Source organism: Aphelocoma coerulescens, chromosome 1 (genome assembly GCF_041296385.1).
Source record: "Aphelocoma coerulescens isolate FSJ_1873_10779 chromosome 1, UR_Acoe_1.0, whole genome shotgun sequence".
In the NCBI taxonomy this organism is placed as follows: domain Eukaryota; kingdom Metazoa; phylum Chordata; class Aves; order Passeriformes; family Corvidae; genus Aphelocoma; species Aphelocoma coerulescens.
In genome coordinates, this window is record NC_091013.1 from 90,864,466 (window position 1) to 90,889,092 (window position 24,627).

The 24,627-nt window shown below is 39.5% G+C and overlaps 1 protein-coding gene across 4 annotated transcripts in view; it reads left to right on the top strand.

Moving 5' to 3' along the window:
- The window catches only part of RSF1 (remodeling and spacing factor 1), a 60,857-nt gene that overhangs the window by 9,359 nt on the left and 26,871 nt on the right, over positions 1–24,627 (top strand). The window contains exons 1-5 of one of the 4 annotated variants that reach the window (XM_069016514.1): positions 15,664–15,742; positions 17,054–17,141; positions 20,020–20,112; positions 20,712–20,917; positions 22,836–22,993. In XM_069016514.1, the coding sequence (XP_068872615.1) occupies positions 20,056–20,112; positions 20,712–20,917; positions 22,836–22,993 (421 nt within the window). In that variant the 5' untranslated portion in view covers positions 15,664–15,742; positions 17,054–17,141; positions 20,020–20,055. Of the gene's footprint in view, positions 1–15,650; positions 15,743–16,825; positions 16,895–16,926; positions 17,021–17,053; positions 17,142–20,019; positions 20,113–20,711; positions 20,918–22,835; positions 22,994–24,627 lie in introns of those variants that run through there. The other 3 variants (XM_069016507.1, XM_069016498.1, XM_069016516.1) reach the window with 3 other exon arrangements.

Sequence of the window (24,627 nt, forward strand, 5' to 3'; positions counted from 1 at the left end):
ATTGAACCTTGGGGGACCCTGCTAGTGACAGGCCTCCAAGTAGACCCTGTGCTGCTGATTATGACCCTTTGGGATCTGCTGTTCCACTTCGCTGTCTGCTCATCCAGCCCACACTTCCTGAGATTGTCTGTGAGAATGTTGTGAGAGACAGTGTCAAAATCCTTGCTAAAGTCAATGTTCACAGTATCCACTGCTCTTCCCTCATCCATCCAGGTAGTTGTTTGGTTGTAGAAGCCAATTGGGTTGGTCAAGCATGATTTAGTGAGTCTGTGCTGACTATTCCTGATCACAATAACAGAAAGAATTCCTTTGTGTGGGGTGAAGCAGAGGACAGGAGCTACTGAACTGTCAAGAAGGGGAAGATGATGAATAGATAACTTGATGAAGAATGCTGTGGCTATGTGCTCACTGCTGCCTCAAAGCCAGTTGTCTTGCAGTCCTTTGGAAGTGCCCATTTTAATGTTAAGGTCTGTCTCTGGGCAATAAAATACTTCTTGGTACAGCTGTGTTCCTCCATGTTTCTGACAGCTGGGAGTAGATGGAGGTATTCAGGACTTAGTGTTACCTGCCATAGTTAGAACAAGTGTCCTCTGGAATCCTCCCAGGACAATCCTCCTCTGTTGTGCTCCTCTGGGAGGAAAACCAGGTGTATGGTTGGCGAGAGAGCTGAACTTGCATTCCAGGAGTACCTCCTGATGCAGGCAGTGTGCACTGGGAATGCAGTGTGCACTGCAGGGATCACCCATCCCATGGTGGGGGAACTGCCAGGCTGTCTGTGTGGGCTGTAGCACCCTCCCAGTGTGCTGCAGGCTCTTCATTACTGTACTTGAGCGCTAATGATGGGGCAGAGCAGTGCAGCAGTGTTTGATGGTTGGCTGTTGATGTTTCTTGAGTTCAGTAAAATGTTTAAACTGTTGAGGAAATAATAAAACTTGTAAAAGGTGTGTATATTTTTTTATTTCCTTCAGCCTTGCAGTAAGAGCATAGTGTTCCAGTTGTGCAATAGCAAGGTCTGTGGCTGGTCATAACATTAAGCTGATCTTTTCACCCTATTTCATTACCCTTTCTCTTCTCCCATTTTTTCTCCAAATCAATGAACTTTCCTTTGCTTCAACTCATCTGTAAACCTCAACAAACATTTTAGCATTAATAGGTATTTCCTAGTAGCCTCTAGCATTTGTCAGTCTCTCATATATTCCCCAAGAGCTAAAGAAAGCTCTTAAAGCTCAAGCAGAGAATTTCTCAGAACTACTGTAGAAATTTTGACCATGGTGATATCTAGAGGTCTGGGGAAAAAAACCAATTTCTTTAAGTGAGAGGAGGCTTATTTTTCAAGATTCCTGTGTTTCAGCAGCTCTGTTTTAGCATTCAGTTTCTTTCCATTATGATCATTTAGGTCTTTTAGTACTTCAGAGAAAATGCATCTTATACCCTTGAACTCACAGGCTTGATTGATATTTGAAGAATGGGTAGCAAGCAAGTTGTACTTTACCTACCCTAACCTTGAAAATCCTCTTTTCCAGGAAAATGGTTCTTATCAATACGAAGCTCTACCAGTTTTTTTTGTTGTCTAGGGCTATACCATTTTTCTATTCTAACAGTTTCCTGAACTAGTAGTATGCTGAATAAAGCTGGTTAAGTTTGTGTGTGAGTAAACACTTTATTTCCTACTCTACTCAGTGTCCCTCTGGTACTACCCTGGCTATTTTCCAACTCATCTACAGCTATCTAGGAGCACCAGTGCCAGGGCACGTTTATTGCCTTTTAGTATTAATGACTACCAGGATTATAAAGGTTTCCTCTTGAGAACAAACTGTGATGGTTCACAAAAGCTGTATTAATTAGTGAATGATAAATTGTAGAAATTTTAGTTTGATCCCAGAGCCTGCAGCGTGGTGTTCTTGTAGTTATCAACAATGTATTGCAATAAAGCATCCAAGGTGGAGAGCTGTGTGGTGGGGTGCCACAACAACAAAAAGGAACACTTAACCCCTCTCCCAGTATATCCTGGAGGTGGTAGTTGAAAGGGAGCCAGTTTAAGCTGGCATAAAGTGGCCATGTGAATGCCCTGCTTTGCAAAAGACACTTCCATTAAGTGGCAAGATTATCCCTTGAAATGTATATTTAAGCTTAAAAAAAAATCTGTAACAGACAGCTTTAGCTGACCTCCTAAATAACATATTAACAGTGTGTATGAAGGTTAGGAAAGTTTAGCAGCAGGTAAGAAAAACTGATATGGCAACAAAGGAGCTTTTGGAAGACCTAACCTTTATGAAGGGAGACCAGAAGGAGTAGTCATAAGTCAAGGAATAAAAGCACTATGTCCTAGATGATGGAGCATCTTCACAAAGCTAGTAGATGTCTCTAAATGCAGGCTGGACAAATGGGAGCAGGATGGTGAGGATAGGCCTAAGGGCTAAATGTTAGTTTGTATGCCAAGTAGAAATTGTTTGAAAGGTGGAAATCTAACCCTGCTGAAATCCAGGCAGAGAACGTATTCATAGCTAGCAGTAAAAAGTCCAAGGTGAACTTGCAGAGCATCTGGAGAGAGAAGTGTCTTGTGTAAAAAGAAGAAAAATCTAGGAAACATGAATAGCTAAAATCATCAGCCATAATGCAATGATTAAAACAACTATGTTGCTGAGAACTTAAATAACCTCTTAGCATAAGGTGTCATTATTAGGCTAATTTGTGATATCTTGCTTCTATTGCCGTTCTGGCAATAAAGATGAAATATGGTAAAACTGGCGTATTAGGAAATGATGTGGAATGTGGTTCATAATGTGGAAGCATGCTGAGTTGCCTGGATTAGGTATTAGCTCGGCTTTCTAAAGTTTAGAAGTACAACTGGTAAAAAAAAAAAATACAGGCGTGTATTTGAGTAAAGAAATGGAAACCAGAGTGATTAGCATATTTTGAAGATTGTAGCAAAGATTTAGGGAATCAAAAGCAAGGAGCTTTTACATCTAGTTTTGATAAACTCTATGAAATTGTAATTTCATAGTTCTGATAGTTGTAGTAGTTATTCTCCAGAGAGAAATATTCTGCTGTCTTCTTTTGAAAGCATGGCTAGTTCTTGTGAAGCAAAGGTAGATGGCTCATGTTTGACATATGCTTACATATAGATGCGGTCTTTTTAAGGAGGTCACTGATAAAAGTGGTTGACTTGGTGTTCCGGAACAACCTTATGTGGCATGACCCAGATAGTAACTCTCATGCCCAACCCTTTCTTTGATGTTATTCTTTGTGGCAGGAGGAATCAGGTGAGGCATGGAGAACATTTTTAGCCTTTGCAGTCTACAGCCCAGCATGTTAATGCAAACTGATGTTGCCAGTGGTCTGTGTTCTTGCTGTTGATTTTAAGTTAAGACTTGCTGAGGAGGGGCTTTGCTTTCTGTTCAGCCCTGACAGCTCTACCTGGCAGAGGGCTGGAGGAACATGAGGGGGTGCATCACTCAAGCCGAGTCAACCACTGAATGTGACTCAGCGTCCAGAGTGCTCGTCAGTTCAGACGGAAAGCACCATCATAAACCTTAAACTGATTAAATAACAGGAAGTTGGTTAGAAAAAGATTATTTTATATTAGTCACTGTAGTATAAATAAAGTAGAATTCCTTATTTCTTAATTTTTTTTTTTTTTTTTTTTTTTTATATCATGGGCTATTAATCTCATTTGCCAAGAAACCAGAAGGACATAAGTTGTTTTTTAAAAAGATCAAGGTGTAAGATGGCTAATTCAGCCTAAGGGGAAACACTGCTGTGGATAAAATAATATTGCCAATGGGCAACAAAACTGCAAATGAAGGAGAGTTGTGTGTGTTATAAAGGAAAATGTTTATAACAAATACATCCCAGAATACTTAAAATTAGCTGTTAACAAAATACTCGAGGTAGTATTGTGATAAGTCAGGAAAGCATGGCTATTAACATGGACATGGAGTTTTAAAATTAACAAAATACCAGATAGCATGAGGAATGGGCTGAGAATCATACTAAAACTTGGGGGATATATTATTTTGAGTATGTGTATCTACCTCCTGTTTTGTCGTTTGCTTGTTTGCCTCTGTCGTGATTTTAGTGCTCAGCAGTGGCAGCTCCACCTTGAAAGATAACACAGAAAGTAGAGGAAGGAGGACTGTATGACAGCTTATACTATTAACTTCAGAGCACATTTTTAAAAGTATTCAAAGCAAGGCTCCTAGAGTTTTGCGTTTCTTTTATATGGTAAAACCAGAAAAATGGTGCGTTGAATGAAACTCAAAAGTAGTTGAGATTTAGATGCCTGTCACGTTTCATAATTGCAATGATTGCTGCAAATTATTACTGAGGCCAGAGCCCAGAAATATTTAGAAACTGATCAGTGTTGAGTTGTAGTGAAAGCATTTAAAAATAAAACTAAGAACACAAGGTTTCTTGCTTTTATGTTAAGCCAGGCTCTATGTAAAGAGGTGATTTAAAGCTAACCTATGGGCAGGTAATTTTGTTCCATGTGCTGTGAGTTTTCTTTACCCACGTTCTGAAACAGTAGCTGGTGGTCACTGTCACATCGAGTGATATGCACTGTGGCTCACAGTTTTCTTTTCCAAGTGCTGTGCATAAACACTTTTTCTACTGCCTGGGTGTGTTCACCTTCCTTTCTGTCTGTTTTGTCTTACAGGGGAAGGGAAGGATTTGATGGCAGAAGTTTTATGTTTTCAGACAATGTTGTGTGTTTGGGTTACTTTGCGGCGCTTTCCGTCTGTCTGCAGCCCAAGCCACCAGGTTCTTCCCAGATGTGGTTGTGTAGTTTGGAGGGTTCATATCTCAGATATGGGGAGTGAGTGGTGGCAGGCAGTATGGAAATGGTAGCTAGAAACTCAAGTGTCCCTTCATGCTGTTACCCTTGTCTTACTTTCTAGCTCAGATTAAAAGTTGTGTAAGAGATGGCTGACAGCAGCTGAGCCTGAGTTACTGAGAGGCAACAAGAGAGGCAGCAATGCTGCCAGTCTGGCAAAGGGGTCTGGGGCTTTTGGGCTGCTAGGATAGACAGGAGATAATGTTGACCCAAAAGGTAACAGTCTTGGCTCCCCTGGGGAGCTGCAATAGCCCCACAGTTACAACCGTTTCTTGCAATTAAAAGAATTACGTTAACGGCAGTAGATATTTAATAGTGTTGACAGGTCAAAACATGAGTTTGCTCATAGAAATTCATACTTAAAGAGTTGGGCGTTTCAAGGAATGAAACTTCTGTGAATCTTCACTTTGTGCATGATTCGGTTACCAGCTCTCAGGAGAACATGCGTGGTTTGCTTTAAGTCTAAAGCAGTCTTCATTTTAGATCTAGACTTAAGGAATTTGGTGAAAAACCCACACTGTTTTTATGTACTACTAGCACTTTGTCAGACAACTGTCTTGGACAATTCTGCTTCTTAAATTTCTATTCTCAGATACTTCCTGGGTTTCTTAAGACATAATGGACAAAAAGTTGCTGCTAGCTCTGAAATGATTTAAAAGAACCCTCAAATTCTGTGCTAATTGGGTTAAAGATGTAGAATTCTTTGTTTGGGATCATGAATTCATCTGTAGAATGACTTTCATCCAGCCATGTGACTGCTACCTTTCACAGAATCCTTGTCAGCTCCTAGAAATGTTGCTCTGTTATGATTGTTCTGCCCAAGTCTCTGAGATATGATGTGCCTCATCCTGGATATCTGATATTTTTATAAACTGTTCTAAAATCTCACTTGCACTGCTGATAGATTAATGAACTGATATTACCTTAGATCAGAACAAACATGCAGTTACTTATTTCCAGCTGACAGAGAAGCGTGTTCTGCATTGCAGAATGACTTGTGTTGGCTTCACCTTCAAAGTTTGCATATCCTGATCCTTAAAAAAACCTCATGTTCACGTAATGCTGCTGCTAGTCAAATACCAAATGCTTACTGAGTAGTACTCAAATGTTTCTGCACAAGTTTGTCACTGCCGGATGTTTTGAAAAGTAGAAAATGTGTGTCTTTGCACTGTAGTTTTATTCTTATACTTCTTCGGGGTCCAGTAAATAAAAAATATTATGAAAAAGATTATGGTTTGCAAGCCTAGGTTTTCAAAAAAAGGGGTCTGCAATATTTGACAGTTACAGAGAAACTACAAAGAAATATTTACCTCTTCCTATGGTTCAGTAAAATTGTTGGTAAATGAAAGATAAAATGGTGAATCCCAGAGTGTAAATGAATTTTATTTGAATGCAGGTTGGATCACCAGTGACTAGAGAAAAAACATACTATTTTAAAAATTAAATCTGAAAACGGGCAGAAATGTCTTTGTAGTATCTCTCATGTGATGCATGGAACAGGATAAATATTTGGGGTTCTTTGGTGTTGTGGGGTTTGGTTTTGTGTTTTTGTCTTTTTTTTTTTTTGGTTGGTTTTTTCCGTCTGAAGAGAAGACTGAGGAATTATAACCTTGGTAGTGAAACTTGCTTTAAAAAAGTGGTTTTTATTCAACATGAGTTTTTTAATATTGCCTTTTTATTTAAGTGAGAGATGTGGGAGAAAGTGATTTTGTAATGTAATCAACGTTCTCTCTCTGTAATGCTGTTAATATTAACGCTTGGATGGTACCTGAGAAATATGGGAAAATTGACATCAGAGGGGTGTTTCTAGTAACAGAACAAAGTAAGGGATTAAAATGCATTTACTTCTTTTCATATAATGGAGTGAAAAAGGACTTTCATTCAACTTGTCCTAACAGAAAGTGTTAAAAGAAGCTTGTTATGTTCATTATGTGAATAAAGCTAAATAAAGCTGGCAGCTTCTTAACTCCTGATGTATACAACTCTATGCTCATGTGTATTAAACACTTCACTTACTTTACTGCATTGATGATGCTTTACTTTAACATAGCAGGCTAGAAGCTTTCATCTGAAGTTAAATGCTGCCATGCTTAGACATTTAATTTTGTCTGCTGGAAGTGTTTGTGTACAGATAAACTGTAGGAGCTAAAGTCACATCTGCAGTGGTAATTTGGTGTCTAGTGGGGAGCCTAAGAGCTTAAGGAGGAGTTTAAGAATGAGATGTACCCACCCCCAGTAACTGATAACACTCTTTTATCTTTAAGACCTTCTCCCACTGAAAGAGGTGGTTTTCACTGGAAAAAAGTTGCCAGACACTCTATAACAGAATTAATCTCTCCAAATTTATTTAACAGAGCCCAGATGTTTTACTTCAGGATGAGCTGACTATTCCTTAAAGTGTGTTTCTCTCTGTGGGCTGTAAATGGATTATATGGAATTAGCTCAGGTGTCAATATCTACATTTGCTCAGATGAATCCTACTGCTATGCTGCTGCTCTTTCCTATTTTTTAATGGCAAAATATCTAAAAAATTCTGGGAGTTTGGTGTAGGAATGAAAGCTCGGGCTCCTTTTCACAGGAAGTAGGCTCATAACTTCCTTTTCTCCTTTCTTTGGTCCCTTGAATTTTGCGTTTCTTTTCTGGCTGCTTGCCTTCTGTCTGGGCCTCCCTCCTTGGAGAGGGAGTTGTAATTTTGATCCTTCTGAGAGTGAACAAGAACACTGAATTAAATTTTACGGCTTGAATAGCTGTGCAGCTACTTAGTGTTAGATCAAAAGGTGAGGACAGTGAACACTGCCATCTCAACTTTTGCTTACATCCTTTCTGCAAGTGTGAGCCTCCCTGATTGTAGTGGCCAGCAAGTGTCTCAGGCCAGACTGATATCTGGATGTAAATCCTCCTTTTGCTACCGATATTTCTGGAGAGGGGTTGTGCTTCTGGATGTGTGCCTTTTTAGCATTTCTTATGGTAGAGTTGGATCAACCCATCTGATCAACCTGCTTGTTCTTTTTGTTACAGCCCTTAACCACTTGTGCTCTCTGTAGGACACCTTTGTGCCTGACACAAGCAAAATGGGCAAGTGTATTCTGCAACATGCTCCAAAGGCTGGCTCCCAGTGCCTGAACTGGACATGTTGATGCCACCCACTGCGGCTCATCTCTTGCCTGCTTCTTCCAGTGGGAAAAAAACAAACTACTGAAATTTCTCTGAAGTGAACTTATCCCAGTGTATCCAGAAGCCATGGAGATGCATATTTGCACTGAGGAGCTGTGAAGCACTCCAGAGTCCACTACTGAAGTGTAATGTTTACAATTGCTTTTCACCTTTGTCCTACTTACACTTTAAGAATTGTAATTACACAGTTCAGGGCTAAGGAAGGAAACGAGGAGGATTTTCTGTTCATGTTCTAAAAGTCTTGGTTGTATTGGAGACTGAGATGCATGAGCAGGCAAGAGAATGCTGGAATAATTCTAGTTTCCTGTTTGTACCAGCTAGAATGAAAGATACCTGTGCTGCTGTGTCTTTGCTTTTATGGGGTGTGGTCCCAGCAGTTTCAGTCAGGGTTTGCATATGCCCAAATGAAGGATCAGCACGTCAAGTGATTGTAGACAGTAGAAATGTACGGTGTTGTCACTGCATGTGAGGATCACTCACCTGAGTTAACTGCCAACAATGGCAGTCAGTGACAATTTCAAATGTTTTCAGTACCTGTTTTTAAGTGCAATCTGCTTGTTTGCGTATTGCTCCAAGGCTTGATTTTTTCTTACTTGCTCTTCACATGTCCTAAGTTTGTGGACTGGAGCCCATTTTTTATTCAATACATTTTTTTGAGTCAGTAAATTGGGCTTTCATTTGCTGTCTTTCCTGGGCTATTTCCAGTTTCTAAAATAGATTCTGTGCTATTTTTCCTGCATTGTTTTCAAAGTAATTTTCTTTTTTTTTCCCTACCTCCTATTCTTTTTCATTGCACAGTACAGCATGGTTTTCTTGCTAAATTTTATGCTTTATTCTAACATCAGTGTTGCTTTTGTTAACCTTTCTGCTGTTGCTTATATTAGCTTAAAAAGTCCCCAACATTCCTAGGCACTTAAGAACCAGAGAATGAAATAGGGGTCTTATGAAAGATTAAGCCATCTTCTATCTGCTAAAGGGCTGCTGAAGAACAGCTCTCCAGGGATTTTATTTACTTTGGTCTTTAATTCCAGCTTCAAGAGTTATGCTGGTGACAATGAAAGTGATTTTTTAAGTCTCTTTCATATACAGTGAGAAGGTGACTGATGGTAAGGTGAGCATTAGAAGGCAAAGCATAATTAGATTGAACTGTAGACAAGGGAAGATTGTAGAATAAAAGATAAGGGAAGAAAGGGTGCTCAAGGTGATGCTATGGGTTTAGGAAAGAGTGTTTGGGAAGCTGCTCGTGGGGAAGGAACCCAGGGGTGTTGCTTGACAGCCTCTGAACATGAGCCAGCTATCTGCCCAGGTGGCCAAGAAGCTCCTGGCCTGTATCAGCAATAGTGTGGCCAGCAGGACCAGGGCAGTGATTGTCCCCCTGTACTCAGCAGTGGTGAGGCAACACCTCAAATCCTGTGTTCAGTTTTGGGCCTCTCAGTACAAGAAAGACACTGAGGGGCCTGAGCATGTCCAGAGAAGGGCAATGGAGGTGGTGAAGGGTCTGGGGCACAGGTCTGGTGAGGAGCAGCTGAGTGAGCTGGGATTGTTTATTCTGGGGAAAAAGAGGCTCAGGGGGACTTTAGCACTCTACAACCACCTGAAAGGAGGTGGTAGCCAGGTTGAGGTTGGTCTCTTCTGCCAAGTAACAAACAATAGGGCAAGAATTAATGACCTCAAGTTGTGCTGGGGAGGTTTAGTTTGGGTATTAGGAAAATGTCTTCATGGAAGAGTTGTCAAGCACTGGAACAAAGCTGCCCAGGGGAGTGGTGGAGTCACCATTCATGGACTTACTTAAAAGACGTGTAGATGTAGCCCTTGGGGACGTGGTTTAGTGGTGGACTTGACAGTGCTGGGACTTGGTAGTGCTGGGTTGGACTAATGCAGTGAAGTCAGGATGCAACTCTGCTAGCAAGGTCTGTTATGCTGGTGATGCAACTTACTAAAAGAGCTGGGGGTAGAAAATGCATTTTGGTCCCAGTTCAAAGCACTTTCCATGTTGGTCATGATTCATTTGCAAGCGGCAGTAAAAGAGGTGGTGTGCTGGGTTCCTCACATGGGAATGTGTAGGAGGGAGTTGACCAGCAGGATAAAAATGTTATCTTTGCTGGATAATGTTAGAGTGACCTGTGCTCTGAATAGTCCAGGTAAGATGAGAGTGTTCTAATAGGTATTTGTACAAATAAGAGATAAGTATACTCAGATATTTGTGTGAAAATGATCTAGCTGGTGAGCATCCAGATTTCAAAGTGCTTTCCTAGGATAACAATGTCATTTAAATGTGAGCGTGGTTTGTTTGTTTGTAATGCCTGCCAACAATCTTTCTAGGAACAGGATATAAAACTGCTACTTGGTGACTTGTTCGTTCTGTTTTGATCTGCGGTTTAATTACAGCATGTTTAATTGCTCTTTTCATTCACTCAGGAGGCAGAGCAGTTTTATTTTTATTTTTTCCCCTTTCTGTGTGTCTTTTTTTTTTTTTTTTTTTTTTGTAGGCACACAATTTGGTAGGATAATACTCAAGTGACTCAGAAAATAAGATATTTAGATTGTCCTTTCAAACAGGAATGACTGCTCTTTTTCTCATGAGGTCACATGATTCCAATTTATTATTTTTATGCCAAGCTTGCTGCATGAAGATGGGGCTCCTTATTGCCACAATTTTTTGTCAGAGGTTTACTGAAATTTCTTGCCTGGTTCAAACTAGGGGGTTTTGTCTTTCTGTTTATTTATCATGCCGAGTTCATACCAAGGCTGCTGTTTTTCTCTGTGATCTATAAACTTCTATGAATAACTAAAAGGACCTCACATTTTCCTTATACTGAGTTGAGATAGAAACAAGTTATATAGTTCTTCAAGAAGAATATTTATGTTATCATAAACCAGTGCTGGTGCCAAAGGGGAGATACTATTCCCTTTCTTTTACTCAGTGTTTGCTAGTTGTTTAATGAAATAGATGAGGGACTTCTCTTTGGTTGAAGCTAGTCTGGAAGACAAGATGTTTGCTGACTCAGACTGCTCATGGGACTTCAGACTTGACACAGAAACCAAGGATAATATTAAAGGTGCTGGAAATGTGGTCACGTCTAATGGGGACTCTTGTGCCTTTCGTAAGGGATGCAGCTGACTGGATTTAAGCAAATTTATGCCTAAGGACCTGTGAGTAAAGGGAACAAAATGCATGGCCAGTGTGGGATGGGCTAAGTGGTAAATCATAGAATGGTTTGGGTTGGAAGGGACCCTAAAGATCATTCCAACCACCCTGCTGTGGACCAGGACACCTTCCACTAGACCAGACTGCTCCAAGCCCCATCCAGTCTGGCCTTGAACACTTGCAGGGATGGGGCATCCACAGCTGCTCTGTGCAGCCTGTTCCACAGTGGCCATGTACAGACTCTTTACTGATGTCTGAGGAGATGCTCCTGCCTTTGCCTGTGCCTCCAGGACAGCTCCCTCTGGCACTCACAGCAGAGCTATTTGAGCAGAGTGGAAACCATCTCGTACTTGACATTAAACTCTGTGCAGGGTGCCAGTAGCTAATCCACATCAGCTATGTACAGGTTGCTGAGAGCTTCCTTCCCTTAGCAAAAGGAAGGGGAGGTGGGAGATCATTAATGATCTCATCAATCTCGGCCATCCTCTTGCTCAGTGTGGTGTTATTTGATGGTGCAGTCATAGTGTGCAGAGGTAATTTTGGACAAGGCAGAAAGATGAAAAAGGTTAATGGAAATACTTGCCATGTATGTCTTATGAGTCATTTTATTTCCTCCACTTGCCAAAACAGGTTAGCATGGAAAATGGTTTACTAGTATAACTGGGAAGACCTGTTTGTGTTCATGAAGCATAACAACTGCCAGCAGCCTTTGCATCCCATAGTTTTAGTTTTGTTCCCTTCACCCCAGGTCCCCCCAGCACTAAGAGTTCAGTGTTTTCTTCCCGGGTCCCTGAAGAGGACATAGACTTTGCAATCCACATCAGTAACAGGTGCTGTGTGTACATCATGGTTCTGATCCTCCTCTCTGTGTCCAGCGCTCCAGATCTGCTCTGATACCAAGGTTTTTCATTTATAATAATTTTCAAAATAAGATTCCGTTATCCTCCCTCTGGACTCAGGACCATGTCATGTACGTTTTCTGTTTTCATCTGCTATTTCAGGGTTTTTTTAGGTGACTTGTGAGCATTTTCATTTTGGCAGGGAAAATAAATAGGGATGAAATGGGCTTATAGTTACATGAGAAGTTGTCTTTTATTTGTGGTTGTGTAGGTGTTTGAAGGTTACAGCTTTTCTAGCCAGATGATGGGGTTTTCACGTTTGTATGTTTTCTCTTCATTTCAATGATTTTGTTGTTCCCGAATTTATTAGACGTGTGACTGATGTATAGGATGCTCCCTGAAATGCTGGAGTAGACAGAAAAGTGTTCAAAGGATATTGTGTGAGGCCCAGATGACAGCCTGCCCTCTAGGGAAGTGTAGGACTTAAAAAATGGGCTGAACTCCACCAGAAGCCTTATAATTGTTTATAGTGACTCATTCTTCCTGGCTTATGACTTCTTCCTATGAAAAGTATGTATTTTTGAATATCTCGCAGAATGCACTGTGCTTTAATTATAGCCAATCTTTGAAGTAGTTCTTCTTTTACAGTAGTGCTGTACAAATTCTATTAGCCCTGTGCACAGTCCTGGTGTTTTCTCCACTGCTTAAGTATTTTCTGTGAAGGTTTTAGAGAACTCCTGTATTGCTTTCCAGAGAGCTCAAAGTTTCATAAAAGTTTGAGAATATAATTCAGATTTAGAAGGGTTTTTTTATATGCTCCATCGCGCTTTTTTGACCAGAACCTTACACACAATGGCGATTATGCAAGAAGGAAGCTATGTATTGTTCCTTCCCTTATGTGAAATTTTTACAAATGCAGAACATTCTTACACATGTTCCTGAAATGAGTGATGCCGGTCCCATGTGAATGCAGATGAAATTTTGCAAAGGAGATGGTAGTCTACTGTTGTTACTTGCTGAAACCAGCCAGCAACACAACCCAAAATAATTATGTTCATTCTCTTTGGTATGTTACACGTAGGATAAAACAGCATTCTAAAAATGATCCTTATTGATGTCTCAATTCAGTGAACTCTTGTCAGGAATTCTCTCTATAGTCTGAACAAAAGTAAGTTAAAGTTATATAGGCTCAATGCATTTCTGAGAGGATTGAAACGTTAGTTGTGTTTACTAGTGCACTTCTTGCCTGGTAAGTGGTTTGGGAAAGAAGAGATTTGCCACCACTCTTTATCCTTTGTAGGCCATCTCCCTTAGCTGATGTTTTTGGACAAGTCAGGTGTACATCCTGATCCCTGTATTATTTACAGTTACTTTGCATTTAATAAAGAGTTTGTTTCTCGGTCCTGTAGGCTTCTGCTTCTGTGGTTGTTCAGGCACCTGGCTGGTCAGGCTGCACTTCACACACTCTCTAGGGAGCAAACTAGACATCAGTTTTCTTCTCCAAACCTCCTGCCTCCTTCATTACACCACGAGGATACTGTGTAATTCCTCTAGGCAAAAAACCAGCCTAGAAGTCCGGTCATTAATATTAAGTGATACATGAAAAGCATCTTGAAAGGGCAGTAAACAGAGAATGGATGTGAAGTGTTTTGTGAAGTTTGTAAAAGTAATCACATTGGTACATCATGAAGGTCCTAGAAATACAAGAGCTGAAATGCTTAAACTGAGAAAAGTGAGGTTTCTGTAGGTACTAACACAACTCACAGGAAGTGCTGACCCAAGGGTATGTATATTACTCCAATTCTTAAAATTTTTCATGTTCTCCATTTTTTTCTACACTAAGGCTCTAGCAGAGATTTTTGTGGTGACTGGGAATTTGATTATTTGAAACAAATCACCGGTGCTTCTTTAAACTAGGATTCTTATCAGTAGGTGCCCATAAAAAGAGGTCTGATTAAAAACAAACAAACAAAAAAAGATGCTGAACAAAAGCTTTGATTCAGCAAGATTTTGAATACTCTGGCTCAGTTCCATGTCACACAAACACAAGGAGAGGTTTAACTGTATGACTTAACATAGATAGAATTGCTCATGTGTGTAAAGTGCTTTGTGCTTAATTTTGTTAGTGCCAGGTGCTTGGCACTTACTGGGCTTAAGACCTTTGATCTTGTTCCTTTTAAAATAGGTGTTAGTTCAAAATCATCAGAAAAGCATCAATTTTCAGGAAAAGCAAGGAGATGCACTAGGTGTCTTCAATATGTAATGGTAATGGAAATATTATATGCAAATGGAATGAAAGAGAACAAATCAGGACTTTTGCTTATGAATTATCTACATTGAAAAGAGGTCTCTTTGAGGGTACCAGGTTGGTACTTCCTCTATTTATTTTGAAGGAGTTTGTGTATGAAATATCTTTATTTCTGAACCAACACAAGCATTTTCATCAAACTGATTTTTTAGCAACTCAGTATGTTCACCTGAAAACAGAGGCATTTGATTGAAAGACAAAGAAAGGTTGGGTGAATTCAAGTTAAATATTGAAAAGATTCATGCAGGTGAGTTTTATAAATGAGTAAAAGAAAGAACATCTTGGTGATATCTAGTTTAGAATAAACACATTTGTGTGTCAAATAATGCTACTGGACCAGCAGAAAAATCATAAATTATGAGAATAAAAATTCTTGAGTTTAAAGCTTTCAATGTGTCTGTGCATAGAGTACTGAAAATGCTTTTAGAACATAAAATTGTATGCAAAGAGGTGAGAAATAAAAATACTTGAAAAGTTAATTTTTGAAGTTTTTCTCAACACATTACAGATGAGAAAGATGATGTTACTGGGCATGTAGAATTGCATTAATAATTATGAATTACATATTTTTTAGAAGTTATGCTACTCATTAACTTATAAAATCAATGTTCTGCAAATTTGCCACTTGGTGGTGCCAAATTGATTTATAAATGACAGATGTGAGCTGAGACAAGCTGTTGAAGTTGTTTCTGAGGAGTGTACACAGAGAGATACATAAATTTGGTTGGAAAACTTTGATTTTTGTGACAGTACTGGTGCAGCTGTGCTCAGCATCACTTCTGGCCTGCATTCCTCAAGCCCCATATCTTGAGTACCTCTCTGTCTTTCCAGTGCGAGAGAGTAAGTGTATAGCAAAGCTACATCTGTGAGAACAGAGTTTCAGGAACATTTCTTCCATACCATGCACCTGGCAAAAAATCGTTTGGATCCAGTGATATTCCAGGCATGGTGCAGAATATGGCTTTGGGGTTTCTGGAGGCAGCTGCAGGTGTGCTACTTGCAGTGTTATTTTTGTAGGTGTTTGACTGGAGTAGTTTCTGTCCAGTTGTGGTTTTAACACTGCCAGAATTTTCACATGTTTATCACTGAGGTCTATATCCTTGAACTGAAGGGTGAGGATTATCCTAAATGTAAATCTAAACGAAAAGACTCATGATTAAATTAACCTTCCTCCATCTCTCGGATTCAGGGTGGCTCTTCAGCAGGCTTGAAGTTTCTGTTTTGTTAAAATGTCTTGGTTTGTCATAGTGTTTCAGTGTAATCAGTGTTTAGCATTGAAGAATATTTGCACCAGACTTAACGACTTCTCTTTTTTTTTTTTTCTTTTTCTGTCTCTCAATACTGCAGTCCCAAAAGAATTGGTGGAGCTTCACTTGAAACTGATGAGAAAAATTGGGAAGTCTGTCACAGCAGACAGATGGGAAAAATACTTGATCAAGGTACAATATGCATGTTGTATTATTCTGCAGTGCTGGAATATGGCTGTGAGGAGCAGTTGTGTGAGCAATCCCTGGTATGAGTTATAGGAGCCTTGGGCTGTGCCAGCATTGACATGTGTGCATCAGATCCCAGACTTGCACTCTGCCTAAGCTTGTGGAAAAAAGCTGAAAATAGGCACCACCTTCTGCATGTGAAAGTGTCCACCTTCATAATTGGTAGGAAAATACTTTCTTGAGTATTAAGACTCTAAATAAAGAAGATTTAGTAGCCTGCAAATGGGTTCAATTGAACAGAGATTTATACAGTAACAATTCATTTGTATCACTTGTCCAGATATGATATAATTACTGTGATTTGGCTAATATTCCTATAGGAACCATAGAGAGGTCTTGTAGCATGTGTTAATAATGTAAGAAAGTATTGCAGTGATTTGTCTGCATGCTCAGAATGGCACAGCTAAGATGAAAAGGTAGTTATGCATCAGTAAAAATAGAGCATCCCATTGTTTTACATAATTCTGTTTTGGTATTTTAATTGCAGCTGTGTCTTTGTTGACACTTCACATACAAATAGTTTCCAGTTTAAGGAATTTACACTGCTTCAACAAATAAAAATATATGGATAGTCTAAATTAATAGGTTACCATTTCCCCTCTGGATATGTTCCATGTGTCTTTTGATCCACAGAATTGTAATCGTGTTATTGTCTGTACAGCCATGATCACATCTTGCTTAGAAACACAGCATCATGGTAATAGCAACCATACAAATAATGGCACTTGGCAAATCCAGCTGCTGTTCTCCCCCTTAAGTGCTATCTATAAGCTTTACAGAGATATAAATTTGTCTTGAGGTTTGTGTACCCTTTAAGATGATGTTTTTAGGGCTGGGAGTGTGTTGGGGAAGGACCTGCTGAAGGGCCTTTGTTAATCCTAACCCCTTAACCAATTTTAAAGTATTGATGATAATTTTTAAAAATAGCAATGTAATAATTTATGCAACTTGTGTGTACTTTGTGTATTACCAAGTACTGTGGTTACTGAATTGTGTTAAATTCCTTAATAAACCCAAAAACCATTGCAGCAAACTGAGAAAACCCAACTCTGACTCGAGAACTTATGTACCCCACTGGAACCACTTACCAGTTGTGTGGTAAGCAGAAAGCAGGGCGATAAAACAAGTTTGAGGGAGTAGTTTGGAAAATCTTCAAAGCAGTTTGGAAATTCTTCTTCAGGGAAGCAGTAAGGAAACCCTCCCTCACACCCCTGTTAAGACCAAGTAAGTGTTAATAAATTCTACTTCATTTAACAGTCTCCAGAGCTAACTTGAAGCTTATTCTGGCCAGTGGTTCAAAGGAACCTTGAAGAACAAAGGAATTTGAATATAACTAATTAGAAAGGTATGCTAATATTGTCCCCATTTCAAAGGAGTATGATTAATTTAGAAAAGCAAGGAAGAGTATTGGGAAATGCTACAAAAGCCAGGAAAAACTGAAAAGGTGTGGAAGCACTGTGAGAGCATTCTTCCTTGATGCCTGCAGTATTGTTCCACATATCATGGATGACATTCTAAGAGGCAAAGTTGACCTGTTTTTCCTTTGTTAGAAACTACTGATGTGTTGCTTTGATATATTCTAGATGTTCTTACATAGGTGGAAACTTTGGTGGAGGACATTCAGACTTACATGCTCTTAATATTTATGCGTGCATGTATTATTGTGTTTTGTTTATATACCAACTAATTGTAAAATGCACTTCACTTGACTGTTGTGTTTATAAAGAGTATCTTAAAAATTGTCTCTAAGCTGTGGCTGGTATTTTGGCAGATGGATATATTTTGGGATAGGAAGCGAACGTGGTAGTTGAGAGTGCCTTCCCTTCCCTCTTCTGATGGTGAACCACCCAAGTTGGATCACCAGCATGTGTGCTGGTGAAGATGCACTGCCGCATCTTTTATGGAAGAAAATGGTTGTAGGAACTGTGAGTCTGACTTTCCTCCTCTGCACAAGGAATGTTGTGCAGTCACATATGGCTGACATAATCAGCCATAAATGCCTGGTCCTAAACATTCCAACAACTAAGAGGAACTGTCCAGCTTAGCTGATTTTGAGAAACATGCAGTTAAGTCACATTGCACTGTCTCCTGACAAAGTGTTTTACTTGAACTATTGTCAAGCATAACTTAAATTTTTATACAGAGGACATTTCTCTGTACTGGTCCATCTGAAACCTTCAACCCCAAATCAGCACATTCTGAACGCATTTGTCTTTTCTGATTGTTACAATTCGGGTGTCTGTAGTCCCACCCAAGGAGACTCCTCTGCTGTGTCTTTCACCCTCCTGTTTTTGTTGTTTAAAGTGAGTATTTAGAACGTGGTAATAGTGTTGGATGCCATCATAGCTGCTTTGGAATTATTTGAGAGATATTTCAGCATTTCTTGCAGGGTGGGAAGGTGCTGACCACTCTTAGCATGCAGAAGCCAGCAGTTGCTGCAAGCAGCAGCTTTTTGAAGCATCCTCTCTGTGAAGGCAGAGACTTAAGATTTCAGCGGAGCTTGGATCAATGAGATCTTTAGTTCAGGGTTGTGACAGTACTTGTCAGGAGAAAGCACAATTATCTAGTTTTTAATTGTCAAAATGTAGTCTTTTCAGTTTGAACAGATGCTTCATCAGCTCTCATGTCTCAAAGCTTTTGCTTTGACAGTCACACACTTCCATAGCACATGAAGCTTCCCATTATTGCTTTCATACTTAATGAGTAAATAATGAACAGCAACTAGCATATGCCGTGAGCCAGGGTTTTGATATACAGTTGCCCAGTGCTCTTCCCATTACATAGTTGAAACGGAGAGAGAAAGTGGAGTAGCCTCATTTTGTGAGCGAGCAGCAATTGTCTCCTGCTGTGAGCTTTGGCTTGGCATCAGAGAAGTCCCAGTGTAATATTCCTTGACCTCAGAGCAGGAAAAACTGCTCTTCAGCAGGATCCCTTGTGACCAAAGTGCTCTTCACAGTTCTCTGTAGGTCACAGCTTAAAGTCAGAGTATGATTTATGGTGTGGCTGAGCTGACCTAACTGCAGGCTTACCTTTGTGCTGCCTGAGAAATGGTGTCAGTACTAGGGATAGTGGAGGGTTGGTAGTGTGGCTGTGGGGACAGTGGAGGGGTAGCTGCCCCTTTGCTTGGTTGAAGCCCAGATGGAGTTTTAAGTTATGAATCAGTTGATCTTTACTTCTGGTGGGTGAAATTTAGAACTATTTTTGCTGCTGTTTCCAAAGAAAGTTGCTTTCAGATGCGATTGATAGGTTTTAAGTAGCTTGGTAACTGTATCTTATGTTTCATAATAATCTGTTGATGAGGAGACTACACTGTTTTAATTGAGTCCAGCCTTGCAGACTGAAGGGCACTTACTTGACAGTTGTGATTCAGCAGTGGCACTTCAAAATAATCCCAAATGGAGTTGTAGCTGTGATCAGCTTTTGCCGCCTCATGGATATTTCCACTGGAATAGCCTCACTGACTGGAGATCCCACCCTGTGTCCTCAATTGATGAGCAGCTTGTCTCTGTTCATGAGAGTTGTCTTAAGCACATCTGAGTTGTTTAGAAGGGAGAGGGAATTTCTTCTTCAGCTTTGTTATTGGAGCTCATGCTGATTCAATCTATTTCTCCTCTATACTGCTGCTTTTTCTGGTGTTAGATTTTTTTTTCCCCCCCGTATTGGGGTGGTGGAATTTATTTGATTTAATAAATTGAAAATTGCTATACTTACAATATTTTAAAATATTTATCAAGCAGCTTGAAGTCCAAGATATTTTGTAAGGAATAATAGTTCCACAGTGTGGAGTGAGTAGCAGTTGCATTTGTTATCTGCAGTACAGTTGAAGGGCTTCAGGGGCCCCAAGAGACCCTGGCAACTTATGTGCTAAGTGTTGTAAGGAGATACAGTAGGAAAACATGTCTGCTTGAGGGAATTTATGTTCTAAATATACGTGCACAACAAAGATAATAATACCTTCCCATTCCAGAGCTGTGCTACCTAATTTAGGATGTTTAGAGAATGTGGTGGTCTTCAGGGCCTCGATGATCTGCTCTTCCATGAAAATTCAACAGTGCTTGCTAACATACCTCAGTTTTGCTTTTTATTTTTGTGCAAGACTTTCTGACTGCAATCCTAAAGAGATCATGTATGATTAATTATTGTAGTAAGGTACTACTAATAAAACAATTTAAAGTTGCTTCTTTCTCCTAACCTTAGAAATCTGCTTATTCTGTTTGTAACAGATATGTCAAGAATTCAACAGCACTTGGGCTTGGGAGATGGAAAAAAAAGGATACCTAGAAATGAGTGTTGAATGCAAACTGGGGATTCTGAAGGTAAACATTCATCATCCTAAGGTTCTAAATTACTGCTTCCTCACTCACTTTAAGGTCTTTCAAATTTAACTTGACTGAACCATAAGTACATGTGTTAAATACAGAGCTGATCTTGGAACAGACAGTCCAAACTGCATGTAACTCTTTGTTTGCATATTTTTCACACTTTGTATGACAATAGTCTTGTGCTTACTGTTTTGTCAAGAGCTCTTTGTCAGCGGAATACACACTTTTAAATGTGTTTATCTTGCTGAATTCCAAAGGCAAAATGGGACTTGATCTTTTTTGATCTTGACAAAATTGTCAGGATTGGTTTCAAGTTATGTATGGGTTCTACTGTAGACTGAGATCAATTTTACTACGTAATAAAAATTTAGAATAAGCTTTCTAAGCTAGCCAGGTTAAAAAAACCCAAACCAAAACCTTGTATATCACTTAAAAAGAACGTGGTCTGGAAAAAACTGATAGCTACAGCTGACACACAGATCCAACAGAGAGAGGCCCAAAAAGAAGCTCCAAATTACACTGAAAGAAAATGAGGTGGGTTTCTTCTTTCTGTTTATATTTTTGATATCTTAACAGTCTTTCTACTTTTTCAGTATCTCTGTGAATGTCAGTTTGATGACAATCTAAAGTTCAAGAATATCATTAATGAAGAGGATGCTGACGCCATGCGTCTGCAGCCCATTGGTCGGGACAAGGATGGCCTCATGTACTGGTATCAGCTGGATCAAGAGCATAACGTCAGGATGTACATAGAAGAACAGGATGACCAGGATGGATCCACATGGAAGTGCATTGTTAGGTATTCCTTCTTTTTATTTTGTAGGATGTTTAGCTATTTGTGACTGGGGCTCAGAAATGTATTTCAGTAAATCTTCATTTCTTGCACAGTAGGATTCAGGACAGTGGGATTTCCTGCACTGACATCTATGTTCTAGTGAAAAATCATGTACAGAAATAACTCACAGATTTTTTGGTAACAGCTGCCATGTAATTTGTTTCCTGCTTGTTCGAGCTACAATGAATATACAGAAAGGGTAGCAAGAAGAGACTGTCTTGACAACCACGGCTCCATATTGCTTACTGGCCAGCTAAATGCCTTAGAAAATAGAACACTAATGCTTCTTTAACTTCCTTTTGTTAGGAAAGTTACAAGTGGACAGATTTGTTCTTGGGGAAATTATATTGCAATTACTCCTGTTGGAAGGAATCCAGAGGAGGCCAAGGAGGCTCAGAGGGCTGGAGCACCTCTCTCATGAAGACAGGCTGAGAGACTTGGGATTGTCCAGCCAGGAGAAGAAAAGGATCCAGGGAGAGCTCAGAGCCCTTTCTAGTATCTAAAGGGGCTCAGGAAAAAGGGAGAGGGATTTGTTACAGAAGCGTGTAATGACAGGACAAGGGGGAATGGTTTCAAACTGACAGAGGGCAGGTTTAGATTTGACATTAGGGTAAAATTCTTCTCTGTGAGAGTGGTGAGGCAGTAGCACAGGTTGCTCAGAGAAGCTGTGGCTGCCCCATTCCAGGAAGTGTTCAAGGCCAGATTTGATAGGGCTTTGAGCAACTTGGTCTTGTAGAAGATGTCCCTGCCCATGGCAGGGAAGTTGGAAGTAGATGGTCTTTGAAGGTCCCTTCCAACCCAAACCATCTGCAGGTTATTTACGCTGCCATAACTTCAGTAACCGAGGGAGGCGTACAGAATTGTTTAAACCACTTAAATGATGAGCATTACTACGAGTTACATGTACTACGAGCTGTTGTGGGGGAATAAAGTAAATTTATCCAAACAGATCAAGAGCTGATCCATGCATCATGCATCTCTTCCATGCGTTATAGACTCCAAAATTCATTGCCAAAAGAAGAAGAAATCGGGGTTCTGCTGGGAAGGTTCTAACAGTCCACACTCACAGCAGAAAACCACAGTAATGCATTAAGAAATCCAAAATGGTTTTGAAACCTGTGGGATTGTTGCAGGCTTCCTTCCTTTCTCTAAAACTGGGGGAAAACAAATTGCTGAACATCAACTTTGAAAAACAGGTGTGAGAGCCTTATTATTCTAGTCCATTAAGAAAACAGTGACTCTGTGCAATCATGGCTCAAATTCTTTATAAATTAAGGTGTTTTTTTTATAGTTGGATGTGCAGTTTAAATAAGGAGTTACAGTGCAATGAGCTTCATGCTCATACAGATGTGCACCAGCATTTTTTGCTGTCATAACTTGAGTTGGAGTTTTCTAGACAACTTGGTGTTGTTTGTTGCATGTGTTTAGGATGGGGACTTGCAAAAAGTATTTAAATTATTGTGCTGGTTGCTTTTGCAAATTTCACCTAAATGATATGGTTGCTTCTTTGGTGCATGAGCAGAGAGCTGTAGCTTGTTCTCTGCTGAGAGAAAAAAAGAAATAGCAAAGAATAATCAGTGATGGTTAACGAGAGGATAATAAATAACAGACTAATAGTAGCAGCTTGGATCAAGACCCAACAGGAAATGAGCTAGATAACTTCCAAAAGCACAATTTTATTTTGGTATGGATAAATTGGAAGGTTTCTAACTGCAAAGTTGAAGCCACTGGTGGGACAAGCATTTTGCTGTGCTTGTTTTCACTATCTAACTCTGTAAGGTTTTCAGGGTAATTTATTTAAGCAGTTAATGTTTGTTTATTTTTTATTAATCCCTTTGGGGTAAGAAAGTGGCTTATCAGACGGTGTGTTTTTCTCTTCTAGAAACCGCAATGAGCTTGCTGAGACCCTTGAGCTTTTGAAAGCACAAATTGATCCTGCTCTGTTGAAAAACAACAATTCTCAGCAGGAGAATTCATCGCGTGAAAGTCCAAGCATAGAAGATGAAGAGAGCAAAAAGGGTGAAGAAGCAGCCACACAAGGTTTTCTGCCTTCTTTTCTCAAACTTTTAAGTGTTTTGCTGTGGCAATGTTAGAATTTTCAGCTTCACAAAAAGTTATTGTGTTAGATTAGGACTTAAAAAAAGTAAATCAAGTAAATATTGAATGCTTTGAAATTATAAATATATTTTGGGGTTTTTCAGTACATATTTGCTCTCAAACATTTATTTATAGGAAGATAGCTGTGTAAAAATGTTTTCTCAGTAACTTTTTTTTTTGCTGTACATTTTGTATAATAATGTGAATGCTCGTTATTGTATGTTTTTGTGGGGCATTGAACTGCTGCCAAACTTCTTCTGTTCTAGCGACATTAAAATTTGGAAAAAAAAAATCTCCTTGTGCAATGCCATGATTGAAATCAAGACAGTATTGGGTGTGGTGTTTATTCTTGCTTTTGAGTTAGAAAAATATAGGTTATTTTCTCAAATGTTTTGCAGTTGACATGATGTTTCAGGAATACATGAGCTTAAGTTAAAACAATTTAAAATGCTAAAACATTGTAGAAGTGAGGCTGTCCTTATCTGCCTCCACTATATTGTTGTTATTAAAATCACAGAATTATTTAGGTTGGAAAAGATCTCCAAGATCAAAGCCAAGAACCTTTTTCCTTCCTTATTATCATGTCATTGCACATATTTAGTAACTTGCCTGACCTGTTGGTTTTTGCATTGGTTTTGCTAAGTATCAGTCAGCCTGAAGTATTTGACTTTTTAAGAATCTGATCTTCTTTCAGGTCATGAATAACTAGAAGCTTGTTATCCCAAGTAATTTTACCCCAGTTTTACTACTTGGTCTTATTATTTTGTTAAAGTACAGGAAAATATTTTCACAATCAGAAACAAGATTTCAGTATGTTAATAGATGCTTCTGCAAACGTGTAGAAGTTAATTGGATTTATGGAATTAGCCAAGGCCTGTCTTGGTTTTGAGTATCAGAGAGAAGGACTTACTATTCTATTCTCTTTCTTTGCAACAAGCAGTGTAGAACAGAAGAAATAAATAAACATTTAGATAAAATTGGAGTTGTGGAAGTACTAAGAGATGATTGTAGTAATGGCAGTAAATTGTGACAAACACCAGCAGAATTCTCTTTCACTCTAAGGCATTTCCAGTATCTAACTCTGCATGTAAGTGCCAACACAACCTGCACAGTTACCAACACTGCAGAATTAATTCCATGTACTGATCATGCTTTTATCTCGGTCAGGTCAACTTAAATCGTGATTTTGAGACCTCTTCTTCATATACGATTTTGCTTTACGTTGAATTCAGGAGCAGCCATTTGAAAACATTTTAATTAATATCCCTACTGTAGATAATTCCCCAAATCCTGTGGCACACTCACCTGGCTCAGTACTTGCATTAGGCTGTGTATTGGTGTAGAATCATCTCTAAGGCACTAGTTGCAGAACCATAGACTAGTTTGGGTTGGAAGGGACCTTTAAAGGCCATCTAGTCCAACCTCCCTGCAAGGGGCAGAGACATATTCGACTAAATGTCTTGGGGTGACGTTATGATGTGTATCCCATATCGCTGCCTATGCCCAGGAATTAATTTTTGTGCCTTTCTGTGCCTCTAAACTGAGCCTGAGAGGGAGAAGAAAAAAACTGAGCAACT